The 27,919-nt window shown below is 30.1% G+C and overlaps 3 protein-coding genes across 4 annotated transcripts in view; 2 read left to right on the plus strand and 1 right to left on the minus strand.

Annotated features, from left to right (window-relative positions):
* The window catches only part of LOC125861820 (ethylene-responsive transcription factor RAP2-12-like), a 3,726-nt gene extending 1,079 nt beyond the window's left edge, over nucleotides 1–2,647 (plus strand). Inside the window, exons 2-3 of one of the 2 annotated variants that reach the window (XM_049541699.1) lie at nucleotides 1,412–2,387; nucleotides 2,440–2,647. In XM_049541699.1, the coding sequence (XP_049397656.1) occupies nucleotides 1,412–2,289 (878 nt within the window). In that variant the 3' untranslated portion in view covers nucleotides 2,290–2,387; nucleotides 2,440–2,647. The remainder of the gene's footprint in view (nucleotides 1–1,411; nucleotides 2,388–2,439) is intronic. The other variant, XM_049541698.1, reaches the window with a different exon arrangement.
* Nucleotides 1–4,151, minus strand: part of LOC125861830 (uncharacterized protein C119.09c-like) — a 436,566-nt gene extending 432,415 nt beyond the window's left edge. The window contains exon 1 of the mRNA XM_049541711.1: nucleotides 4,147–4,151. The gene's annotated coding sequence lies outside the window, so the exon portion shown is untranslated. The remainder of the gene's footprint in view (nucleotides 1–4,146) is intronic.
* A 7,471-nt stretch (nucleotides 4,152–11,622) lies between these two features.
* On the plus strand, nucleotides 11,623–18,135 carry LOC125862203 (GDSL esterase/lipase 5-like). The gene is made up of 5 exons (XM_049542220.1): nucleotides 11,623–11,936; nucleotides 12,644–12,768; nucleotides 15,872–16,093; nucleotides 16,881–17,136; nucleotides 17,822–18,135. The coding sequence occupies exons 1-5, from the start codon at nucleotides 11,654–11,656 to the stop codon at nucleotides 18,043–18,045; spliced, it is 1,110 nt and encodes a 369-aa protein (XP_049398177.1). The 5' UTR covers nucleotides 11,623–11,653; the 3' UTR covers nucleotides 18,046–18,135.
* The last annotated feature ends 9,784 nt before the right edge of the window (nucleotides 18,136–27,919 follow it).

The raw sequence follows: 27,919 nt of genomic DNA on the forward strand, positions 1-27,919 counted from the left end.
TCGAGGATCGGGATGAAAAAATAAAAATTTGAAGTTGAAAATATTTTTTAAAAACAAACTTAAATTTTTTTCTTTTTGAAGGGGGTTGGGGGGCTGATAGGGGGTTTGATAGGGGGGCTGATTGGGTGAGGGGTAAAAAAATAAAAAATTGAAATTAGAAATATCTTTTAAAAATAATTTTTAATATTTTTTTGGAAGGGGGTGGGGGTAGGGGTAAAAAAATTGAATTTAAAAACAAGCTTTAAATTTTTATTTTTTTTGGGGGGAGGGGTGGTTGGGAGGCTGGTTTGAGGGTAGGGACAAAATAAATTGATTTTTTCAACAAAAAAGTAATTGTAATTTGAAGTTGGAAAAAAGTTTTGGAAAATGTTTTCCTTAAGTTTTGAAGGGAAGTCATTTTCCTTAAATTTTAAATTTGAGGAATTTAAGGAAAATGAGTTGATTTGGAAGACATTTTCCAAAACATTTAACTCAACCAAACATGAGAAAATTGGAAAACATTTTCTGGAAGAAAATGTTTTCCTTCACACCAAACACACCCTTAGTGTATGGCTATTCTTTGAGCTTGAAATGTTTTTGTTTTTGCCAAAAATGCTGAATTTAGATTGGGATGGGTTGTAATATTAGTTTGGTTGAAATTATTGGTATTCGATTTATGTAGATGGCTATTCATCTAAGTAAAGAAGATGACTTTATCTGCAGAGTGTAGAACAAGAAGCCAAGATGCTATTTTTCTCAATTATTAACCGGAAATATTGAAAAAAATTCCAGATAGAAAATGCCCCTTAATTTCGTTAGGGCTGTGTAGTAAGTTCTTGTTTGGTGTATGAAAGTTTCATGGTGTTTCGTGAGTATAAACATAAGTAGATGGCTGGGTATGCATCTAAGTTTTAGCTAGCTTCTGTTGTATCTGAGTTTCTTCTTGGCCCAGTGTTGATAGTTTGCTCAAGCTAACAATTTCTTTCGGTAAGATCATCAAGATTCATGTGCTCTGTTTATTTGGATTAGAAGTCTCTGTTCAAGCACAATTTGGTTGTGAAAAATAGATACCCACAGAGCATGTTCCCCAGATTATGATTCCCTTACCTGATGGGGGTTGACTGGTTGTCTACATGATGCCTACAGTAAAAATCTAAAATGATAAAGTTGTGTTCTTTTTTAAGTTTCGTGCATATGAGACTAGGGAACATGTTATGAACAAGTGTAGTTTGATAAAGATACCAATTTCTTTTGGGAGAACTCGGCTTGATAAAACCTGTTATTGCAATTTATTACAAGCAATTATCAGGGAACGTGATGTGCACGTTGTGTCTCTGGGTTTCTCAATTTCTTTGTCATCGTGATGGATTGGTTCTTGCAAATTATGGTGTTGTTAATGTCTGAGGTGCTTATTTCTTTTTGTATGTGAAAGGATCCGAATCATTGATATCTGTTGATGCAAAGGAAGTTGAGAAATCTTCCAAGAGACAGAGGAAGAATCAGTATAGGGGGATCAGAAAGCGTCCATGGGGTAAGTGGGCAGCTGAAATACGTGATCCACAGAAGGGGGTCCGAGTTTGGATTGGAACTTTTAATACTGCAGAAGAAGCTGCTAGAGCTTATGATGCTGAAGCTCGGAGAATCAGAGGCAACAAAGCTAAAGTAAACTTTCCTGATGAAGCTTCAGTGCCTGCCTTGAGGCAAGGTGGTAAGGTAATTCCTCGAAAGGTTCTTTCTGATGAGAGCTCTAACCCAGTTCTATCCAACACCATGTTTATGAACAACTTGAATAGTGGATATTGTGACAATTTGGGCCTTCTCGAAGTGAAAACAAAGACTCTGTATGGCTACGAAGCTTTGTGTGTGACTCCTGTAGATACAGGACCTAACTCATATGCCCGTCCAGCTGTTGCTGGTGTTTACTTCAATTCTGACCAAGGAAGTAACTCTTTTGGCCCCTCAGATTTTGGTTGGGGAGAAACATGTTCAAGAACTCCAGACATATCATCTGTTCTGTCAGCTGCTATAGAATGCGATGAAGCTCAATTTATTGAAGGTGTTGACCTGGAGGAGAAACCAAAATCTTGTTCCAACAATTTGGTGCCTGATGATGTGAACACTGTACACAAGCCACCTGAAGAATTTTCAACTTTTGAATCCCAGATGAAGTTCTATCAGACGCCATATTCAGAAGGAAACTTGGATGTACCAGTCGATGCCTTCCTCAATGCAGATGCTACTCAGGGTGGTGAAAATGCTATGAACCTTTGGTCATTTGATGAGCTTTCTTCTTTAATGGGAGGCGTCTGAGAATGTGTTACGTGTGGATTCTTTGTAAATAAGGGCTTCATGTGAAGATGAGGTTTGCTCCTCAACTCTCTTCTCCAAACAACGCTAAGTTAGTTGATGTAAGTGTAAATTCAAAATTTAACATGTTTGATCTGTCTCTTCTTCTTTTAGGTGCCTGTGCTAAGGAGGATGATGAGAAGTTGACAACCATTCAAGCATGTTTAGGGCTCCATGGATGGTGTGCTGAGTAAGTGTTTTGGTTATATAGACCATTAGACCAATAGGTGGGTAATTAGGTTATTAACAACTGTTGACAACAAGCTGATGTTTTCAAATTTTGCATCAATGTGGATGATAATTGATGGTTCAAAATGCTTTATATTTCACAACTTGGTTATTTATGGCTAGTTGCTTGACATTGTTCATCCTATTCAACCTTATGCATATAGAAGGCTTTTGCTCATAGAATTTGAGAACCTAATTTCAAGTTTTGATTTTAAACCAGCATTTGTTTATGAAATTTGTACAAAAATTTTACTTTAGCTCATGATTTCAAATTTCAAATTCTCCGACAAAAAAAAGGACCTGGAAATCTCTAATTGTGATTTTAAATATAAAATTTGAATCATAAGTTTATATTTGGCCGAGTTTTATATTTTACTAGAACAAATTCATGATTTTAGATTTTGCAAATGAATGGTGATAGTAATCATGATTTGAAATTTGGTTAGTTTTAAAGTTTAAATTTTATTTGAATATTTGAATTTCTTAGGTTATATTTCTTATAAATATGAAATTCCAATAATGTATGAAAACTATTAAACCCTATTCATCTCTTTTACATTTATACATTCATATGTATTGAGCAAATTGTAGTTGATAAGCCATTGGAATATTTTAAGGCGTTGAGTTAATAAATGGTATATCTTCATGTTCTTTTTATAAACAAACAAATATTTGTAGTTACATATTAAAATTGATTCAATAGGTGGAAGGACATTTTTGATCATTTTTCATAGATAGAATTAGAATTGTATGTTTCTATTAGGAAGTCGTTCGGTTTAGAGATAAAAATAACAATTTTAGGATAAATTGCAGAATTATCTTATTTCGTGCTTGGTTAGATTTCTAAGTTACTACACAATTGTGACACTCCTCTCTTAAAATATTTGTCGTGTTTGACTTCTCTTTTTTTAAAGTCAAATTATATGAGTTTTGATTAATATTTTGAGATGTATTTTTATACCATATTAATATAAAAAAATTACAATATTATTCGTATAATATTTGAGTATCTAAATTTCAATTTAAAAGACTAAACTATTTTAATCTAATTTAATTTTAAAATTAGTTATAATAACTCTCGAATTATTAAATCAGATTTTAATCATAATGAGATGTTTAAACAAATATTACATAGCCAAACTCTAATTTTGCCGTTGTTAATAAAAAATGCATCAATATTTATTACTCCATTATATATAGCTTTAATTACGTACTACAGTCTAAAAGTTAGAAGATTTACCTCAAATCATAAGCATATATATATTTCTATTGATGTTAATATTACTACTTTATGATAAATTTGAATGTCGAATAGTGTCAAAGACGAATATTATTTTGCTAAAGTCCATCATAGTTCATACTACATATGGAAAAACTATATTATTTTGCTCTATATATATTATTATTAATATTACGTATCTTACCACTAATTAAGAGTTTCCTACCATATATTAAAAAAAGTGTAAATTTCATATATGACATATATTATAGTACTATTTTCAGGCTATAGCAGTAAATTTAGACTTTCAAACTATGACATTAAAAATTTCAGGTTATAACAAATTCACAAATAAAAGAAATGTTTTTATTAATTCGAAAAAAGTAAAAAAAAAAAAGATAAACGAAAATAAAAAAAAAACGGAATTATAGATAATAAAGTAAAAAACTGAAAGTGTGCCTGTAATTTAATTTGAATTTATTGTAGATAATTAATGATTAGCATGAAATAAAACAAATTAACAATATTTTTTATCCTTAATTCACTCAAAATCAGTTAAGATAAACAAAAAAATCAGATCGTATCATTCTTTTGTAGATAATTAATAAATAGCACGAATTAAGGGATTTAAACTAATTAAGATTATTTAGTATCCTTAATTCACTCAAATCAGTTAAAATCAAATAAAAATTCAAATTTTATCTTCTTCTTTTTTCAACGTTTCTCTCTCTTCAATTTGCAACAAAAAAAATTCAACGTTTCTCTCTTCAATTTTCAACAAAAAAAAAATCCCACACATTGAAGTTTTTTTCATCTTTAAAAATTCTTGATTTTGTTGTGATGGACAACTACGTATCGATTTTAATCAAACATGGTGAAAGATGGTATCCTTCGGGTTAGTATTTATTATTGTTTAACGTTTGTTTTAGAATGATAGCGAAATGAAACAAGAATGATCAAACTGTCGATTAATTGAAGGTGGAGTCATATTTTGTTAACTATTGATATCATATTATGTTTACTGTTGTGAAATGTAAAAAATTAGTGTTTTTTTTTATTTTTTTGTTTATTTGTTTATTTTGTAGACGGTTGTTGTTTTGTGAAATTATAAATTTAATGTGATTTTATGAATAAATTTGATAGAATAAATTAAATGAAATTTGTATGAAAGTGTGCTAATTATTCTGTAAAAATAATTTAATTATAATGTTGACGAATTTATGAAAATTTATTTTATTTGATAATGAATTTGATAGTATAAGTCAAATGAATTATGTATGAAATTAAGAAATATGTAAAAAAAAATTGGAATTCTTGACGAAGTGTATTACAAGTGTTTTAAATTGGTATTAAATGTGAAATTGTTGAGTTTATATTAGTTTTGTTATTTCTGTATAAAGTTGGATGACAGTAATTAATTATTTGGGACGAGAAATGTATATAGTTTGAATGAATAATCGTTTGGTATGAAATGTATATTAAATGAGTATGAAAATGTATAAATTTGGTATGAATGATGATTGTTGTATGAAATGTGTATTAAGTGAGTATTAAATGTGAAATATTATGTTTTGTATGAAATTTGTTTTGTAATGTACTGTCTGAATGATATTTGTATGAAAAAATAATGACGAGTGTGTATAATTTTGTTGTTATTATAATGATTTTTATGGATGAAATTTGTATTGTCTTTGGAATGAAAAGTTAATATTATTTAACATATTTCTAATTGATTTGTATAATGTTAGACTAATTGTTATTTTTTTTAATGAAACAGAGAATTATGTTGATTTTCAAATGAAATGAATTATATATGAAAGAGGGTTGCTGATGTGAAATTCAAAAGGTCCAAAGTTACTTGCAGTAGATGTTGTCAAGTTGGCCACAACATGAAGCATGTTCAAATTATCCTGTGCAAAACTAATGACTGTTTATTTGTTTAGACTATATATAATTTTTATTTTATTTTGTCGTTTAGATTAATGTTTTGTTTTGATATGAAACATAATTGGTTTGAAGTGCATTATAAACTTAGTGTTTAATATACCGTTCATTCTTTATACACTGTTCATTCATTAATCATACAGATTGCATACTGTTAAAAATAAAATTTATTCCAGCTTAATACATAAGATAGTGTAACTATTAGTGATAATTATAAAAGGTAATTATGGTATCCTGAGTATTTAATTTAATGTAAGTTTACATGAATATTAATTTGGTTTTCAACTGGTGTCCTACTATAAATAAATTTAAAACAAATTGCAGTTAGTGTTTCATTCCCACACTAACTTCAGTTAGTGTTATACACATATTAATCAAAATTTCATACATGTATAAAAATTGATAAATTCATATAATCACACAATTTATACCATTTGTATATCAATATTATATCACAATTCATACAATATCCAACAATAAAATATTAAACTCATAGGCATACACGTATTAATCAGATTTCATACACGTTTCATCCAAAAACATGTTTAGAATATAAAGTAAGCATAATGTGATTTTTTTTAGAAAAAATCAGTAGTTTGACAAATCATACCATTTTCATACCAATTTAATAATTTATACCATAAACACAGTTAATAGACAATCACACCAATGTTAAAACGCAATTCATACCATTTGTATACCATTATTATATCACAATTCATAAAATTTTCAAAATCAAAACATTTAAGCGTAGTTATACACATATTAATCAGATTTCATACAATAAATGTACAGTTTGGAAACACACTAATATTTTCAAAATAGTATCTTGAAATTGTAATAGGCGATCAGTAATTCAGATGTAAACGGTATCTGCCTGAAAGAAAACATATGATATTATATATCATCAAATACTTAAACACAAAAAATTATCCAAAAGTTAAAAAAAAAATAACTTTTTGTTGTTCTTCTTGTTGATGGTTTTGAAGATGCTCCAACTTCTACATTTTTTTTTTCTTTTTGATTTCAGTAACAAAATAAAAATCGGAATCAAAAGGGGTTTCAACAATTTTCCCCTTTATCTTCTTCCCCTTTTGATTTGCAGGGGTGACCTTTTTTTTTCTTTATTTTTTCTCTCTTTGTCGCTCCTTCAACTTAGATGAATCATCCGTCGCCGGAATTTGAATATTCGCCGGATTTTCAACAATTTTAGGCCGGGGGGGGGGGGTTGAGTTAATATATTAAAATTTGAAACATGAACATCATCATTAGATGTTCCTTCACCCAATCTGAGACTCTTTTGAGGCGTTTCAATGGGTTTCTTAGACATAATTTTGTTGGAAAAAAAAATTGGACAAAAGATTGAATGTTGGTGTAGTTGGTTGGTGAGAAAAATGGAGAGAAGAAGGTGAAAGTGGAGTAATAGCGTGTATAGTTGGATATGTGTGGGGGAAGGGTGGTGGGATTGACTAATGGGAGGTTATGAGTAAACATTAAATAAGGAAGTGTAATCAATGTAAAATCTAGGGGTGCGCATCGGTCGGTTCGGTTCGGTTTTAGGTGTTATTGATTCGGTTTATCGGTTTTCGGTTTGTAAATACTTCAAACCGATAACCAAACCAATAACATATTTCTTATCGGTTTTTGGTTAATCGGTTTATGGTACTTAACGGTTCGGTTTTCGGTTTAACCAATAAGAAAATACTTATATATATTATATACACGATAAGAAAATTTTCAAATTAACCATATGATTTTTTCAGCATTTAGCATGAAAGTAATAATCATAAAAGTAACAATCATTTTTCTTGCAAGTTTAGACATTAAACACATTCAAAGGAAAAAGTGTGAAAGTAACAATCGTTTAACCATTAACAAAAAGTGTGAAAGTAACAATCGTTTAACCATTAACAATAAGACTAGTAAATTTAGTATAGTCTTATTGGGTTATCGGTTTAACCATTAACAAAAATTATACAACCGGAAACCGAACCAATAACCCAATAAAAAATTTTGCAAAACCGTTTAAAAACCGTTAGCCCAATAACCCAATATCAATAAACCAATAGTGTTTTTTTCGGTTCGGTTTATTGGTTAAATCGGTTTTTGCACACCCCTAGTAAAATCCCTATAATTGTGTAAGAGATAATTATGGGGTATTCTTTATTTAAATAATTTAATAATAATATAAAATTATAAAATAATACTTATTTAATAAAGTAAAATTTAATTAATTTATAAATAATTAGTGATATGTTATAACCCGTAATTAAACTGTTATAAGCAAGAATTTTTTAAAAGTAGATTTAAAACCTGTAAAATTGACTCTTAAATGTGTATATGGGGTGATTTTTTTTTTTTAAAAAATACACTTCGATACATGTATTTTTGCTACCAAATACACAAAAATAGGGAGAGAGACGAGCGAGATGGGGAGGGAGGCAAACGAGATTCGGTGTGTATCTCAGATACATGCAAATCATACTAGATGCATTCCATGATCTTTGATTATTATTATTATTTTTAAAAGAAGAAGATGCATTCCTTGATCTTTGATTTTTATTTTTAAAAAGACTTAAATTAAGGCATTTGATTAATTTAAATTTTTCAAAATTAGTTGCTCATGTATCACACAAGTTTTGTATAAAAAATTTCCTATGTATCTCCATCTCATTGTTTATGAGATTTTATGTTATATGACAAAGTTGTGGGAAAAGAAATAATTTGCTTCTAAAATTATGAGATTATTGGTGTTTACCAATTATGAAACATCAAATCGGGGCTAATATGGGAAGATATGTTCAAAGAAATAAGTTTTTTGCTCCTAACAAATTTAAACAACGTATGAAAGATTTTAATGTCTTTTTACTCCTAGTGTGTACTATTTTTTTTTTATTACAGTCAAATATTTTTATAATATTATTATCTTTATGAAAAAAATAATAATCCAAAAGTCGTTGATTACGATTTGTTCGATAAAATATTTAAACAACTCATAACGTGAATGACATCTTCTAACAACTAGGATATGGTTAACAATATTTGTTGTCATTTTCATGACTCGTTGACTATAACTAACTTATTATTTTATTTTTAATTAATAACAGAATTTTTTTCAAAATAAAATAAAATTCCATAATGATAATTAGAGTTTAAACTTTTTTATATTAACATTCGTGAAGATTTATTTTACCATCAAGTTATGTAGAAGGAAAATACAATATTGGTCTTTTTTTAAAATTTAAAAAAGAAGAAGTTACAATTGCTTAAGCAAATTTGTTTTGTAAACAGAACCTTATTAAAAGTACTAGATAATGTTGCCCGTGCTATGCACGGGCCCAATAATATAAATGATATATATTGGGGCTAATAATCGAGTTTTTGAAGCGATTGTTTGCGTGGATAAAGGAATAAGTTTTTTTTATCACAAACCTGTACTTTCTTTGACGCTATTTAAGGCATAATAAAACTTCTCACATACAACATTTTGTAAATATTTTATGTTGTCAATTATCATGATTTATAGTATTTTTACGATAGATTCACTTCAAGAATCAGTGGAATTTTTTGTATTTTTTTCAAAACATATTTTATGTTATCAATTATCATGATTTATAGTATTTTTACGCAATTTTTAAATATAAAAAAAACAAAAAAAAAATAAGACAAATAAATTAAAATGGACCCAATATATGTTATTTTTGTTGTCTCAATTTATGTGACACAAATGAAATTTGGAGAGTCATCCAAATTTTCATATTTTTTTTTAAAAATATTTTAAGTTATTAATTATTGTGATTTATAATATTTTAATGTAACTTTGAAATAACGTACATTATTGGTCACTTTGTCCTAATTTATGTGATATGGATAAAATTACAAAATTAACCCTTTTAAAATGTCTTTCACATATTTTAAGTTGTTAATTATTATTATTTATAATACTTTTTTGGTAATTTTAAAATGATATATGTTATTTTTTCTGTCCCAATATATGTGAGCCTGATAGAATTCTGAGAGTCAACCTATTTTATTATATACCTTTTAAATATTTTAAATTGATAATTATTGTAATTTTTAATGCTTTTTAAGTCATTTGTAAATGATATGTATTGCTTCCTTGATTGGGACTTTTCCATTTGTGAGATATATATTTAAAAGTCCCACAAGTATAATATATATATAATATTGAAGATTGGGAAAAGTCTCAATCTTGAATATTATATATTATACTTGGGCCTAAACTCCCTTTTATAATATAGTAGAATAGAATTTGCACAATGAATTTAAATGAGTTAAATGATAACTACATATAGGGTGTGTTTTCATTATTTTTTTTTCATATTTGATTACTTAAAATATTTTGAAAAATATATTTTTAGAAAAAGAAAATTCTTTAGAAAATAAAGAAAATGACTTCCGTACTCATGAAAATAGGAGTTTCATAAGTGACATTTCAAGTTAATTGTCTCTTATTCACTTACTTTATACCCCTAACCCCACATCAAACAGTCACACGCCCGCTCCCATCCCACCTTATAATATTTGTTATATTATATATAAGTATTTTTGAGATAATATTTTTACTTATTAAATATTAAAAAGTAGATATAAAAACTCACTTTCCGCCTAAAAATACATTTTCTTTGGTATCAAACACACTCATAATTGTTAATAGTAATAACCATTGACTTGGTAACCCAAAAGAATTTTAAAAAAAATCAAAAAGAGTTGAAATTATTTTTTAACTACGTGAAATAGATCATTTATACCCATTATATTAGATTTTATTGTTCAACTTAGGGTATTTAAGGCAAAATCATGTGTTGTAGAATATGCCACTTATTGAATTGTGGGCAATATGGCTGGTTGTCTTTTTAAGCAAAGAGGTTGATGAATTTATTCAATTTTCTGTCACCATATCTTTAAATCAAGTGGTCCACAACTAAGTCATCGATTTCATCATGTCAGAATTAATGACTCATAATTTTGTAGAAATTCTAGTTGACAACGTTTAAGCGAAGGAATTAGTTTTATGTGACTTGTCATAATATTAAAAATTTGAATTGTTAACTCTTGAGGGTATGTGATCTTTTTGGAATAACGGCATATTTTTTATCTCAAAATATAATAGAGGATATAAATAGTCTATTTTGCATAGTTCAGGAACAATACTTCAAATCGCTTACAAATGCTTAAAAAATTGGTAAGTTACACATTTGGCTAGTCGACTAATAAAAATGATAGTATTCACTAATCAAATATTTTTTAAAATACAGCATTTTATGTATATCATATATTAATATACAAAATAAAATGTTTGTTGGCTATTATTTTTGTGAACGGTTATTTATATCAATTTTTCATTAAAAAATTCTCATACATGTATAACAATATACTCCCTTGAAGATATTTTTACTCGAAAATTCTAGTTTTTGAAGTTATGATTTTTTAAACTTAAAAATTGTATTTGAACATGTATTCTATTTGGGTAGTGTTAAATGGCTAGAAAATTTAGTAGAATTCGGCCAGAAATTTGAAAAGTCTAGAATATCCTTTTTATTTTAAAATAAACTGATCTTTTTTCTATTTTTAATTAAAAGATATTAAAGTTAAATAGGTAAAAATGTTCAAAAAGGTAAAATAATATAGTGTGAAATATGTTATTTTACCATTCTGACCAAATTTTCTAGCCAAAAGAATATTTCCTTTTATTTTGAAAAAACTTGAAGTTTTATAAGTGGAAATGCCAAAAACCAATTTGAACAAGCTTTTTATAGGAACTTTATTATTATTTCTTATAAGGCAGATTTTCAAAATTTATGACCAAACAGATATTTTAAAAAATAATGGTCAAACGCTAGCACGCTATATATATATATATATATCTTGATAAAAAGGAGGTTCAAAATTTCTCATTCACAAATAAAGTCAAGCATGGCAAAGCCTTTGGGTACCTCAAATTTCACCCTAGTCCTCATTATATTCTTATATCTTATAACTTATTGCTTCCATATCCATATTGTGGAATGCCAATGTCAAAAAACAAAAGGAAAGGCATCTCTCTTCATCTTTGGTGATTCTTTTTTTGATGTGGGCAACAACAATTACATCAACACCACCACTCTTGACCAAGCCAACTTCGAGCCTTATGGAGAAACTTATTTCAAGTTCCCCACCGGTAGATTTTCCGATGGACGTCTGATTTCCGATTTCATCGGTAAGTAATATTGTTGTTGAGACAACATATTTGAAGTTTATAGATTTAGAATTTTAGTATTAATAGTTGTATATATTTAAATGGATTATTTAAAGATAGATATAGGGGTTTGGATTAAAGTTACTGGTTTGACCAAATATGTAATTGAAGTATTAAGTATGAATTCAGACGAGTCTAATTATTTTAGTGTAAATTTTGTATTTTAAATTAAAAAATTTATTAAATATGCATACATATTTATTCTGAATCCAATAAGTACAACGAGATATATGAATACAATGACAAATTCAAAACTTATAAGGAGTTGAGATTAATGAAGGTATTCAAATAAACCTCCTTCATTTTAAAGTTCAAAATCTGAACAAGTATACTTATAAGTCAAAATAAAATATAATATATATTTAACATATAAGGTTTTGAATAGTCTTATATCGAAATCTTTAAATAATAACATAAATGGTTCAAAAATTACTTTATATCACAAATTTGAATTATAAATGTGATATGATATTCTTGCTTTTTTTTAATTCTCTTATTAAGATTTCTGACTCCGCTACTCATTTCAAATTTTATTTATTTTTTATGTGTGTTTTTGGTTGGGGGTTGGGGTGGGGGGCTCTTTAGCTAGCCAGCCTAGATTGTTATATGACAATATATTGTACTGTATATATATATTTGTCTTTTTTATTGTTTTTATTTGGTGACAGCTGAATATGCAAAACTGCCATTGCTGCCACCCTTTCTTCAGCCCACTAGTCAACACAGCTATTATAATGGAGCAAATTTTGCCTCCGCCGGGGCCGGAGCTCTTCTCACTACTTTTCAGGGATCGGTAAGTCGTTAAATTTCCTCCTTATCGAAAATTCTAATAAGATAATTCAAAATCACGTAACGTAGGTAACCGTTTGAATCATACTTAAAAGAGTAACATGTTTAATAGAACAATTATTTTTTAAAAAATAAAATCTTGTTTTTTTGGTGACTATTCAAACTTTTGACATAAGTTAAAAAGGATGAAGTAATTATTTTGTTTGACTTAAAGAAGCTAGGTATATTAGGTGGATCAAATGTTTTTTCTATAGAGACAACTCAGAATTAGTACTAAATTTTGTATAGTTGACTTTTTCAAAAATAACTTAACAAGTAATTTTGACTCACTATTCAGCATAAGAGTCCATATTGTTAAAAATATTTAACGTTATAAAAGCGACTCAAATTTATCTTTCACATTTTATCGTTGTTCATTTTAACCAAAATGTGTTGATGATTTTATGATATCTAGTACTACTTCCTTTGTCCCAATTTATGTGACACTTTTCATTTTTCGAGAGTCAAATAATTTAAGTTTGATTGAAAATTTGCGCATGGAATCTTCAATTTAATTATATATTTGTTAACTATGTAAAAAGTATTATAAGTCACAATAATTGATCATTCAAAATAATTAAAAGATATATAAAAAATTTACGATTAAAGATAGACTTTATTGAATCTAGAAATCTGAAAAGTGCTACATAAATTAGGATGGAGGGAGTATGTGTTTGTTGTCCTATTCGTATTTCCTAGTGTCGACATTCTGAAATAAATAAAAAAAGGGACTATGCAAGCTAATTTTAATATTAGGAACATATTTTTTAAAGTCAATGTTGATATAATTAGTAAGGTGAAATTAATATATTATATTATAGTATATGTTAGGCAGATTCTCAAAGCCGTTATATGTTCCATTAGCTACTTTTTAAATTAGGTTCATTTCCGCTACAATTAAGATGAGAGATCACGAATACGATCTTATCCGCATCGGTTATTTATATCAAATTAATGTAACGTATAGTTAATTAGTAAATACTCATAATAATAGTTGAATTGGTGAAGACAATGATACTCCATAAAGGAGGTTAGAGATTGATTTTTTCTGTCAAATGTTTTTCAGTTGAGGTGTCAAATCGGAGTTTGTCTGGTATAATTTACATTTTTATGTGATTTTTGAGCTATTGTAAAAGAGTGATGTTGTATAAATATCGTGAATTTACTAGTACACAATCACAAATAAAGAAAACAAAGAAGAAAAATAACACAAAGATTTAATGAGATTCAGCTAGGTCTAGTCCTCCAAGCAAAAGCAAAGAAAATTTTTCACTATGAAAGAAAGAGAAGAAGTTTATAATGTTCTCGAGCCCTTTGGGCTACATTATGTCATATACAATACTTTATAATCCCCAATTACATACCCTATTATAGATCTCAAGTAACCCCAACTCTCAATCCTAAAAGGACAATATATTCCTTTTCCAAATCTATGAGGACAAAGAGCCCCCTAACTAATGATTACATACAAGGAAAAAAAATCAAGAAATAATTAATAAATAAGTTTACCTAGTGCACGCCTAAAAGGTAGTGTTTAGTTTCAAAAAGTAAAAGAAAACAAACTTGTGATGATTAAATAATACTCCCTTAGTTCCAAAATAATTGTCTTGATCATTCGGAATACGAAGGTCAAACTCATATTTAATTTGAATTAGGACATTCCTATCATATTTACTTATTCTCATTATAGCTTGAAATAATTACATTTTATTTCACTAATTAAAAATTTCATACTAAGTTTCAAGTCAGATACACCTAGATACATGTTTTTTAATTGCTATCAGATACATGACTTGAATAGCTAGGGAGTGATCGAGGCAAGCGAGACCTAGAGGGAGATGAACGAGATTTGTCTACATATATACCAGATACATGCGAATCACACTAAATAAGAGAGTAATGGCGAGCGAGATGCAAGGGAGGCGAGCAAGATTTGTCTATGTATCCCAGATACATGCGAATCCACTTTGATACATAACATCTAGAACAAATTACACCTAATTTTAACTCCATGTATCTAATGCACCAAAATTTGGTAAAATTATGATATTGCAAACTAGCGTGTATCTAAGTAATTAACTACTGGACTAATGAGATTTTTGTTAGTTACGCTATAATTCTCAATATTTTTTCTGAAATAAAATTTACATATTTAAAAATAATATAAGAAATATTATAAATCACAATAATTAATTAACAATTGAGATGGAGGAAGTAATTATGTATTTGTGTATATATTCTAACACATGTGAGTTCATTAATTTGATAAATTTGTACTAGGCTTTGGATGCATGATTGCTTATTACAAGTGATAAGACAATCAATAGTGACCAATGACAGCTTTGTACTAGAGGTCAGGCCCAAAAACAAATACACTGCTGTTTTTTTTGGACTTTATATTATATCCACACCACAATTTTAGTAGGTAGGTGGTCCATGAACCTTAATCAACAAATGAAAATCACAAACAAATCGTGTATCTTTATAGTGAAATATATTGTATTCGATGCTTAATAAGTGTATTCGAACGTATGCAATATCTTTGCTTAATGTATCCAAATAGATTACGAATGAGATTTGTTTATTTGTATCAAAAGTCATAGATATCTGACATGATTATACCAAAAAAAAAGAGGTAAAAGGACAAATATACCTCTGAACTATCGTAAATGGTATGCAGACATCCTCTGTCATACTTTTGGGACATTGGTACCCCTGCCATCCAAAAACTAGAGCATATATGCCCTTCACTCTAACGGAAGACTAAATAGGGACACGTGGCGCAATCTTATCCGTCGATTTGATATTTAATAAATGTCGGGTCGGCGGATAGGATTATGACATGTGTATGTCCGTTAGTATAAATGGTATATATGCTCTAGTTTTTTGACATCAGGAGCATCAATGTCCCAAAAGTATGATGGAGGGTATTTGCATACCATTTACGATAGTTCGGGGATATATTTATCCTTTTTCCGGAAAAAAAAAACAAGTAATTTGGAAAAACAATGATTTTATTTATTTGTTTTAGATCAACATGAATTGTTTAATTAGTTTTGTTTTTTCAGGTTATTGATATGGAGACTCAGCTCAAAAACTTCAAAAAGGTGAAGAGTTGGTTGAGAAATAAATTGGGCAAAGGGAAATCACAAAATATTTTGTCAAATGCAGTCTACTTATTTAGCATTGGAAGCAATGACTACTTAAGCCTCTTTGTGACCAATTCTTCAATACCAATCTCTCCTCAATACCAACAAATGGTAGTCGGGAACTTGACGACCATCGTTCAAGTAAGTTTATAAGCTGGTTAAACTGATTTATAAATATTTTTCGATCAATAGGTCATTTTGGGTTTACCCCTTTGAAATGATCGATGCAAAGAAAGGATCATGATTTAATCCGTTTAAATATTAACATATACTAAAAAATGAATTGTTTTTCCCACCTCTAAATTCGTCCAATTTTTTTTCTTCTTTTAACTAAAAAATGATATTTAGCGATAATTAATTAGCGATAATTAGCTTATATCGACCCTCTCACTTCGTTCGAACTACTTTTCAGCCATCTCACTGTGAAAAAAGTGGTTAACTATCTCGAAAAAATCCATATTGTCCATCTGAATTCGCTCAATTACAACCAACTCCCCCTCCCCATTCTCGATTTCTATCGCGACAGGGGGAGGTATCATAATAGAGTCAAAATCATGATTAGAGTCAGTCCAGATAAAAGGGTGAATCCAATCCCCTTCTTCCTGATCTTATTGGCCTTACAACGGGCCTAAGAGCAATGAAGTTGTCCATCCCCTGTCAATTCATCGGGCTTTGGCACGCTGACAGAACTCTTGGCCTTACAAGACACGGGCAACTATGTAAATGTCCCTAAAACCTATAACGACATTAGATCCAATGACAATTAACTAATGTCGATAAAGGCATTAATAATACTCTTTGTTAATGCCTATATTTATTGCTGCTAAAAGTTATTTTTGCTGTAGTAACTGTCTCATGTCACCAATAATTGAATTTAGCGATTTCTAGTCTTCGTCTATCTGGTGTTTCGCTCATATGAATTCCACAGGAGATATACAAAATTGGAGGCAGGAAATTTGGGTTCCTTAATTTAGGAGACTTGGGGTGTCTACCAGGCTTAAGAATGCTGAATTCATCTAACAAAAATGGGTGTTTGGAGAAAGCTTCAAATATGGCCAAATTACATAATGTTGAGTTGTACAATACCCTCTCGAAAATGGAGAAACAATTGAAAGGGTTCAAGTATTCACTCTATGACTTCAATAGTAGTTTGAGAGAAAGGATTGATCATCCCTCCAAATATGGTATGTATTATTTTCAAGCCATATATATACATGATTAATGTGAATAATTGATTTTATATATATATATATATATATAATACTGATCGATAAGAGTAAGATCTGTATATATGCATACCACCCTCCCCAGATTCCTTTTGTAGGATCACAATGAATATATTGTTGTTGCACGTTTAAATAGAAAGAATGTGTTGAATCCTTCTTTCACTCCTTTTAAAATATAATAATAACAATAAATATTCAGTGTAACTTCACAACTATATTTGTGGAGGTTGATGGAATGCACATAGACCTTATCCCTATCTCGTAGAGATAGAAAAATTATTTCTGATAGATCACCTTCCACTTATTTCAAAACAGTTTGAAAAAAGGATATACATAAATGAATTTTGCATATTCCTTTTAAAATATTAAATACATGAATTTTGAGTATCTTTCATCCCTTATTTAATTTCTCGTCTCTCTTTTGTTACATTATGTGTCTATGGTCCATTCCATTGCTATTCCTAAGCTTCATAATTTTTCATTTTTAAATTTATTTTACCTGTTTGAAAATATCCATTTACATGAAAATTTACACAAATTAGAATTAATGTTATGTTGTGAAGTCATGCTATCGGAGAATTCATAATCTTGAATTCATAAAATTTGAATTTTGAATTAAATTATATCGTTGTGATTATAACAGGTCTCAAAGAAGGAAAAATAGCATGTTGTGGAATAGGACGATTCAGAGGGATACATAGTTGTGGAGGAAAAAGGCCAGTGGGACATAAATTTGAGCTTTGTCAAAATCCAAATATGCATGTATTTTGGGACTCTTATCATCTAACTGAAACTATTTATCACCAAATGGCAGCTGAAATGTGGAATGGATCTTCTACTTTCAAGTCCCTCTTTCAATGCTTGTAAATTAACTAGCTATTCTTTTCATCTCAATTTATGTGACGTTATTTGATTGAATATGAAATTTTATAAAAGAAAGATCTTGAAATTTGTGGCCCAAAATAAGTTGTATAAAAATATGTTATTATAAATCATCTCATTAAAGAATAAAATTTGAAGTTCAGACTTAAATTATTTTAAATAAGGAAGAATGACTTTTTTTTTTGTATGACTAAGAAGGAACGTATGATATATAAAATGGGAGATATTGAGTACTATATAATGTGAAAAGTAAATTGTATTACCATCCACTAAAATAATAGCTAGCAAATATTTTTTCTTTTTGTATGATATACCGAAAATATATATTTTTGATACAAAATAGTGTATATTTAGCTAGTGAATATAATTATTTTTGCGGACTGGCTAATATTAACTCTAATAACACAAGTTTGTCGATTTTGAGAAACTTAATTTCCTCTGGTATCCATACACGTGTTCCTATTATGCTGCAATTAAAACTATTCCTATATTTTGTAGATATATGGTTCACACAAAGAAGATTGATGGCAAATTTTAATGGAGTTTAAGATGGATCAAGTAAGGGTGGATGGTAAGGAGAGGCGGAGCCAGTATTAAGAGTTTGGGGTTCTAAATTTTAGAACAAAAGAGAAAAATATTTTCGAACTCAAAACACTAGTGTGGAAAGCATTTTCATTCCCCTTTCTTATCATTGAGCCGTTAATCAATTTTGTTAAGGGTTCACAAGTTAATATACATATTATTTAATTTGCTAATATAAATATAGGATCTACGGAAAAACTATTGGGTTCATTCGAACCCTCATTTAGCTCCGCCTCTGACTGTAATAGAGTTATTGATGTTTTTTGAGTCTAGTATATACATCTCATGTATATTTACTCAATAATGTATATAATATCTCTCTCACACACAAATGTGTGTGTTTTGTGTGTGCGTGTGTGCGTGCATATTGTGTGTGCGCACGCACGCATGACGCGTGTGTATTAATGTATATCTATATACTTATAGTTATACATGATTATACAAATATTGTATATCTCATGTATTTCTAGGCAAATCGTGTATATTATATTCATGTATTTTATAGTTATGTATGGTTATCTATTTATATTTTATTTTTATTTCAAAGAAAATTTAGAACACCCCCACAACATAGTGATTATTTTATTAATTAAAATAGCATTCACAATATGATCTACATAAGTTTAAAATTTACCTAATGCGATCTCACTTGAAAATCTCATCATTGAACTTATCAAGAGGGGTCATTTGCGCTTTTGACCCCAATTTTGGATTGGAATTATATCCCTCATAATAAATAATTTTTATGCGGCATGAATTTATATTTTCGTATTATGATATTTATAAATTGTGTTCGAATATGACTTCAGTTTCTAAAGAACTTATGTCTTGCTAGGCATAAATTCAATTGTTGAATGACAAAAATAAAAGATCAATCCATTTAAAAGGAAAAATATATAATTTTATACATCAAGAATTGACTTTTTAACGGTCCTCACAATTACACTTTAACCAAATTCAGTATATTTTATGGAATATGTATATTATCAATCAACTTTTCTTTCATTAACACAACAACATTGATATTCATGTGTGAATTTGATCTAACATGAAAATGATCTTTTCGAGGAATATAAAAGGGACAAGGCATAAGTACCCTTAACTAAACTAAGGTCCTATTACTCCCTGAACCTATTTTTTTTTATAAATTTGTACACCTTAGGAGTCACGGAGTGTCACCTAATACTTCAATTCTTCAACATTTTCTTCCATCTGAGTAAAATATTCACATTGCACAAGCCAAGTTAAAAAATAGTAGCACCAATTTTGACAGTGTTGGGCCATATTCCCTTAGTCTTCTTATATAGAAGAGAGTTTCAGACAGTTAATGTAATTTATTTTTAAATTAAGAATATTCTGGTCATTTAATCTATAATTAATGTGTTAGTTTATATTACGTGTCATGTATTGTATCCCTTCAATAGACACGTAGCAGTTTTTTTTGTACCTGTATCACTTCTGTCTCTGTCTCAATGTGCTCTCATCTCCTTTATATCTTCTCAAATACTTCTCATATTTTAAGCTCAAACTCAAAGAAAGTAAATAGTACCTTAATGACTTGAGGAAGAACCTCATTAGAAGATGAAACACCACCCAAAAGAATTGACAATTTGATCAAAAATGACTCATCAAAGGTTGAGTAAATCCTTTGCATTAGTACTGCAATTTAGCTAAGTGAAATTTAGATAGCTAAGTGAAAAGTTAGATATTTAAGTACTTCTGAAGCTAGAAACTGAATTCTTTTTAAAATGGAGTTGAAACATTTAATTTTTAGCTTATAACTACTTTGTTTATAGACCATTTTTTTGCTTACAAATGCAACTTACTCTTGTATTTTAATTTTACCGTCAGTGAAAAATCTTTTGTTTCTCGCTTTTGGAATATGGATAGAACCACCTTTTGCTACGTTATCGAGGATATGGTTGGTTTATGTGTATTTTTTATAAACTTAAAAAAATAGAAGTGACAAATCTGTACTTATATTTGTGTGGAACAACTAATTGTGATTCAATCTTTTTTTTCAAGATATTTTCATGAATACTAATCCCTCTTCTCTACCTAATGTAACAGGTCTCAATGTTATGTTCAAAGACCACAATAACTAAGACTACAGCTTAATTAACCTTCCGTATGAAGCATTGCAATTTTTTAATCATGTAAATGAAATGTACATACCTATCTTGTAAACTTGACTCCTTAGCAAATATCATCAAAACAATTAAGTAATATGTAAACAGTTTATCTTCTTTAAGTACGTTTTGTACTTTATGATATGTAATAACAATTCAACTTTTACTCGATATTAAATTTTGATATAACGTTTTCCATGTCAGCACAGGCCACATTCCCTTAGCTATTAATATATAATATATAGGGCACTATAGTACATATATAATGTCACGACTCAGACCGTCGTGATTGGCACCCACACAAACCCTTTAGTGGGAGAACCATTACTATAGCCCAAACTAGACAACTTAATCAAAACTATGCATTTAAAGATACGGAAGCAGGTTTAAATGATAATAAAAATGTGGAGTTCCCATAAACTCCAAAGGTTTAAACAATTAACTAACCAAGCTAATACGGAAATTCAACCCCTAGAACCTGAAAGTCAATGTACCAAAACTCTACTAACAATAAGTCTAAGAACAAGAGGTACAACCCCGAAACTAAACAACACCTCACACAAATAGTCTGAGTCTGAAAAGAGTGGACTTAAACAAGAAAGATCCATGGCAGCCTGAAAGAACTGGCTCACCCTTGAATCCGGTCACACTTAATAGTCACATAGCTGAGGTCTATCAATAGCCGCCTGAAGATGCCCTGTACCTAACAAAGAACAAACAAGTGCAGTATCAGTACACAACCATAGTGTACTGGTAGGATCACGCGACTATCACATTAAGTGTAACATACATTAGTCAATACAACAATATAATCACATGCACATATCGAACATTTATAATATCATCAACATATACGAACAATAAACAACTTCACGATTTTCACATATAACAGTTATATCAATTTAGAGCAACATACCGTCTTCCAATATCAATCATCATTACATATGAACGAACTCATCACAAGTAGATTGTAACATCCGGTAAATTGAAATATCTATGAAGAGGCTTAAAAATCGGAAATAGTCATTTTTGGAAGGAATTCAAAAATCTGGAAAATTTGGCTAAGTGTGGAAATCAGTGAGTTTTTGGCCAACTTTGAGCAGTCATAACTCCTAGCTCAGGATGAGTTAGGAGTAGTTCCTGTTATTTTTGGAAAGCCCTTGGAATGATCTTTCCAACGCCGCCGAGTTTGCTTGATTCCGAGTTCGTATGATCGAGTTATGCCCTTTGGAAGTTGGGCAGTTGGCAAGGAATCCGTCCGGAAATTTTAAGGGCATTTTGGTCTTTTCCCTAGCCTTTTCTTTTGGGATTATATTGTGTGTTAGGCTGATGTTGGATCATTTTTGTCCCATTTTAAAAGAGAAAGAGTTAGGGTTCTTGAGAGTGAAGAGGAGAAGAAGAGAAGAAGAGGAGAAGAAGAGGAGAAAGGGAAGATCAAGCAAAGATTCGTCAAGATCATCGTGGATTTTCGTCGGGGGTGATCCCTACCAAGGTATGTTAGTTCATAGTGATGGGTTGATCCTTTCCCCCACATACCAACTCATTTTGTTATTGAGAAAAGATTGGATTGTGTTGTTGAAGTTGTTGGTTTGTGTTGTTGATGTTGTTGATTGTGTTGTTGAAGTTATTGTTGGTTGTGGGATATGTTGTGGTTGTGTGTTTGAGTTGAATTTCATGTATGTTGAGGGATTTTATGATCCTTAGTGTTTGGGGTTGAATCCATTGAAGAAAGAGTGATTTAGAGTTGGCAAAACAAGAGAGAAAAGTCGGAGTTTCTGGGCAAGAGGTTGGCGCGTCGCGCCTGCCATCACGCCCCAAGGGGGACTCTGAAGTCCAGCCCTTGGGGTGGCACACCTCTCAGAGCGCCAGCAGGTGCCCTCTGAGTTTCGAGGGCTGGCGCTCCGCTCCTTGCAGAGCGCCAAGGACGCCAAGTTCTCCCTTTCTTTCCACACTTTCTCATGCATGTTCCTAGGAGTTATACCTATGTTCCCTAGTTGTTTCCAACACCCCAAAGTGTTTCTAAACATCCCGAACTCATCTAAATACGTGTGATCATACACCTTGAATCCATAGTTCAATTCAAGGCAAGTTAGTATCAAGTTAAAGAGAAGTTAGAGTCAAGTCAAGCAAAGTTAAGAAGTTAGTTCAAGTAAGTTTCAAAGTTGTTCAAGAGTCTTTATTGAACGTTTTCACTTCATTCTAAGGCTCAAGTCGCAAGTCAAGTAAAGAGTAAAGAGTCAAGAGTTCCAAGTTGAGTTCATTTCTCAAAGTTATTAGGGAACTATGTATTCCCAAAGAAGTTTTAAAGAAATGATTTTACGTTTAAACAAGGTGGAAACTGAGATTTCCAAAGAGCCTTTGGGCTAGTTTTTGAGTAATTATCTCATATCAGCAGGGAGACATATGTTTTAAAAACATAAGAGCCAGTACATTTTTTAGAGTAGTATCGAGCACCGAATTGGGGGAGCGTTCAAAGAACCCACAACCCCCATAGAACCATGTTAGCCACCATGGGTAGAAAAAGATCATACTTTTTATGCCAGTTGGCCTGCATCTTATGACGATACAGATTCAGGTACCCCGGATCAGCATCCTGCACGTCGTTGATCCAGCTGAGCACTCCAGAGTCAGTGGTGAGCCTCCTTGCATTCCGGAGGACTCAAATATTTTGTGTACTTAGTTTTGTTCTATTAGGATGTTGCGGGGTCTGTCCCAACATCCATCTCAGTATTTTAGAGGCTTCATAGACAGTCAGTCAGTTAGTTTTGAGTCTCTTATCTATGTATATATGTAAATATTCTATTTTGAGACCTGAGGTGCCTTGTTGGCCAGATTTGTATCAGTTAAGTTGTCTTATGACCTTGCTTTGCATGAAGTTATTCTGTTGAGTTAGGTTTCCGCTGAGTTAAGAAAGTCAGGCCAAGGGTTCGCTTGGGGCTAGTAATGGTCTCCGAGTGCCGATTCCGCCTAGGGTGTAGGCTCGGGGCGTGACATAGATACACAATACAATTCAATGGTCCTCTCATGGAACTCAAACCCAAACTGTTAGCATATCGGTCTGTGGTACCCAATCCAAGTTAGTGTGCCAGAACGTGACAGTCGATCCCATGTTTATGCCGGAACGTGGCAACCGATCCCATTTTTATGCTGGAACGTGGCAATCGATCTCATGTTTATGCCAGAACGTGGCAACCGATCCATTCAACAACCACAATCACAATCTCAATGTATATCCTCACAATCATACAACAAGAGGTGATTCATGGCATACAATTACTCAATTATTCTCATTTACGATTATGGTGATCAATAATGCAACATTCACATACATACATGCATTATAATGAAGCAATTACAAACATATATCACACTAACATGAAATCACAACCATCACCTACCTCGAATCCAAGCCTGAATCCCCTAAGGCACTTGAATCTTCCCTTTCCGGATTCTTTCCGTTTGTTCTAGGTCTACAAACAACAATTTAATACGAGAATCAATAAACAATCACTAATTACCCGAATTACTAACAATTCTATGAACCCTAGATCAAACCCATGATCCCAATTATCCAAATTATGGTTGTTTCCACCATAGAATCTATAACAAGACTCTCCCCCATCAATATTCACCAATTCTATTACGTTCTACGGATCGAAAAATGGATTCGGGGAGTGAAAAGCTTACCTAACCTCAAGAATTGTGAAAAACGAGTAGGAGTTGCCTGGGGTTCGTTCCTTAGCTCTAAAAATTGAAAAGTGCAGAATAAAACGTTTTTAGGGTTTTATTTTCGACTTAAGTCACGTCTGTCCCACTACGGCGGGACCCATCCTGCTACAACAGCCCCGCCCTGGTGGCAAAAATCCCGCCCCAGCGGCTTGCATGGAACTAGTGAACTATTTTAATAATTTCAAGACCCCCATTTCACAACACACCTTTAACCAACGACGCTCAGAAAATGTCATTCACGCTAAGATCGATTCAGGGAGTTCTACTCACCCGAATTTAATTCTGTAAAGTCGTACATATTCCTTAACGTCTTAGCTATCTACTCATGTGATCAAAATCATAATTAGATCACCCAATTGCTACCAGATTTCCCTACACCTTAACGACTCTGATTTCGTCCAAATCTGGACTAGGTTGAGAAATCCAAAGTTACTAAAAAGTTTTCTAGCCCCAATTCTTTTCCCATTGATTTTTCTATAACGACGGGAACATGTCGTTACATATATTTTCATAACATTCAAATAATTATGAAACTTATGTCAACTGAGTAATCGAATTATATTGCATTATCGTCATCAATTCATCAGTCATAGTCAACATAATTTTATGCTCTCTTTTTTTTCTAGGATAACTTAGATTTGTTATTCAAAGGGTGAAGGTGACCATATTATATATATATATATATATATATAGAAAAGAAAATTATCATCGTCAGTCATAAGGACATGATGTATAACTGTGCTTTTATTATTATTTTTGATTCGATGATTTATTGAAAACAGTCCTCCGATAAAGGCATGGGAAAAATCTGGATATATCCTATCTTTTTTAGACCTCACTTGTGAGATTATATTGAATGTGTTGTTGGTAATCATAGGTAGAGGTGGACCAACATTTGAGGGAGTGGGTGCACGTGCACCTGTTAGCTTTAATTTTTTTTTACATATATACATACATGTATATACCTTAATACGGATCATATAATTAAATGTGCACCTTGAAACACATAGGCAAGACCATTCAACTATAGATTGAACTATGTTATGTTTATATAATTATATTCATACTTGTATAATCATGTTAGAAGTTTTAATTTCTATGAATTTCCTTAATTATGTTTGTAATTATTTTAAACTATTGATGTATTTTTATAATTTTATGTTATTAGGAGTATATTATTGTTATGCTATATTGTAAATTAAAAATTAAATATCCATGGGACGTATCTCGACGCTTACGCCTCGCATATGCTAAGTAAAACGTCCCATCTCACGCCCCCGCCTTTTAAAATATTGATCATTATACATTTGCATTGATTTCCCCTAATTAAATTTTGCCAATAAGAATTAAGTAGCTAGAATTGGCAAAAAATAATATTAGATGGAATAAAATAGTTTAAAAGAAGTTTATAAAAATAAAATAGGTGGAAACTAGCCAATCATTAAGCAAAAGTCAATAAATATTTTTAAATTATATAAAACACAGTGGCAGAAAATCCTCTCGGATTGTCTTACCCTGTAATTATTTTTTGTTTGTTTCATTTGAATAAAATTAATAAATGAACAAGGATTAAACTGGACACTAACCTAACATAATGCAAAAGTAGACAATCCTGTTTATAAATAAAAATAGAAAATTAATCAGAATAATAATTGTGTCTTTAATTAATCAGAATCAGATCTAATACTAGCAAGAATATGAATTGCGATGGAATGATTGAATACCTTTACTTTTCATCAGAGATTTTATATTTGTAATTTTCAAAATAAAAAAATCTTATTAAAACTATCACCTCCAAAAATGAAATTTATACTATGGGAATCCAAAATGCATCACTAAATTATCAAAATTAAGTTGTTTCCTAATTCAATTAAATCTTTCTTTGAGTAATAAATAGATTTTCATTAAGATCGCATACATCAAATGTGTTTGCGCACATGACACAATTTGGAGAGCACTCGAGTTAAATCTACTTTAAATACTCTCTTCGTGATTCGATCATGTTTACTTGTTCAATATTAATTTAGAATATCATTTAAATAGTAATAAATAAAATGACAATTTACTATATAATCTTTTGGATATAATAAATTTAGTATTTTTATAAATATATTGGGAAATAATTATAACTAATAATAAGGGTAAATTAGGAACTAAGTAATAATTTATTTTTTGATTTTTTTAATTAGACAAGTAAAAATAAATATCTGTTTTTTTAAAAATCAAATTTGAGAGATGTCCCCTCGGTTATTTTAGTGCAATTTTACGTGAAAAATATATTTGAAATTATTTAATTACATATTTATTAATTTTTCCCATAATTTGAAATAATTCATATTGTCTCATCAATTAATAATTTCATATCAGATTTCAAGTCAAATAAATCTAGATATATGTATTTTTGCTACCAGATACATTAAAATAGGGTGAGATGAGCGAAATAATCTATGTTTCTCAGATACATGTGAATCATACTAAATATATGTATATGGATAACAAAAACAATCCAGGTACATTATGTATATAGATACATCGGGAGAGAAGAGAGAGGCGAGCGAGAATCTCAGATATATGTAAATCCACTTAGATAATATATGTATCTGAAATAAATGACATCTAATTAATTTTAACTTCATATAACTAAGATATATATATTTAGATGCGTCAAATACATGTATCTAAAATCCAAATTTTGATAATTAAATTCATAATATTGAAAACTCGCGTGAAGAAAAGTAATTTGCTCTTAAATTAATAAGACTTTGTGTTATTTTTCATATACATGCACTCGGTTTATTTCTGGAATTTATTTGCTCGAAAAACTAAATGAAAAAATCGATGGATAAACGTTAATTTTGACCATCAGGCATCGACCTACTTTTAGTAGTATTATTGTTGACACCAAATTTCGACCCTCCCCGATAATAATTAATTTTCTGAGCTTCTTAATTTTCAAACGATTTAGAATAATTAGATTTATAAAATTCAAATAGTTTCTAGATTAGTTAAAATAATTTCAATCGATTTTTATAGTATTTTGAATAATGAATATGTTTTATATAGTTATGTGTCTAATTAGTATATTTTATGAATGTTCGAAAAGTGTCTCAAAAGGATTTTAGTTTATTTAAATATTTGGTTATTTAGTTTAAATTAAGCAATAACTTATATTCTGAGTTAATTAGTTTATAATAAGTTAATTATTATATAATTATGTGTCTAATTAGTATATTTTGTGAATGTTCGAAAATTGTCTCAAAAAGGTTTTAGCTTTATTTAAATGTTTGGTTATTTAGTCGTTTATATTATTAAATTAATTAGTTTATAATTAAGTTAATTATTTTATTTCGTTAAGATTAAGAAGCTCATCAGTTGATTATATTATTTCGTCTTATTTAATTTTAGTCGAATTCGCTAGT

The sequence above is a fragment of the Solanum stenotomum genome, chromosome 4 (genome assembly GCF_019186545.1).
Source record: "Solanum stenotomum isolate F172 chromosome 4, ASM1918654v1, whole genome shotgun sequence".
Classification (NCBI taxonomy): domain Eukaryota; kingdom Viridiplantae; phylum Streptophyta; class Magnoliopsida; order Solanales; family Solanaceae; genus Solanum; species Solanum stenotomum.

Excerpts from the sequence above, each read along its gene's own strand:
- LOC125862203 (XM_049542220.1), top strand. The coding sequence starts at position 11,654 with ATGGCAAAGCCTTTGGGTACCTCAAATTTCACCCTAGTCCTCATTATA. Across the intron at positions 12,769-15,871 it reads TCACTACTTTTCAGGGATCG|GTTATTGATATGGAGACTCA; the intron begins GTAAGTCGTTAA and ends TTGTTTTTTCAG. Across the intron at positions 16,094-16,880 it reads ACTTGACGACCATCGTTCAA|GAGATATACAAAATTGGAGG; the intron begins GTAAGTTTATAA and ends TGAATTCCACAG.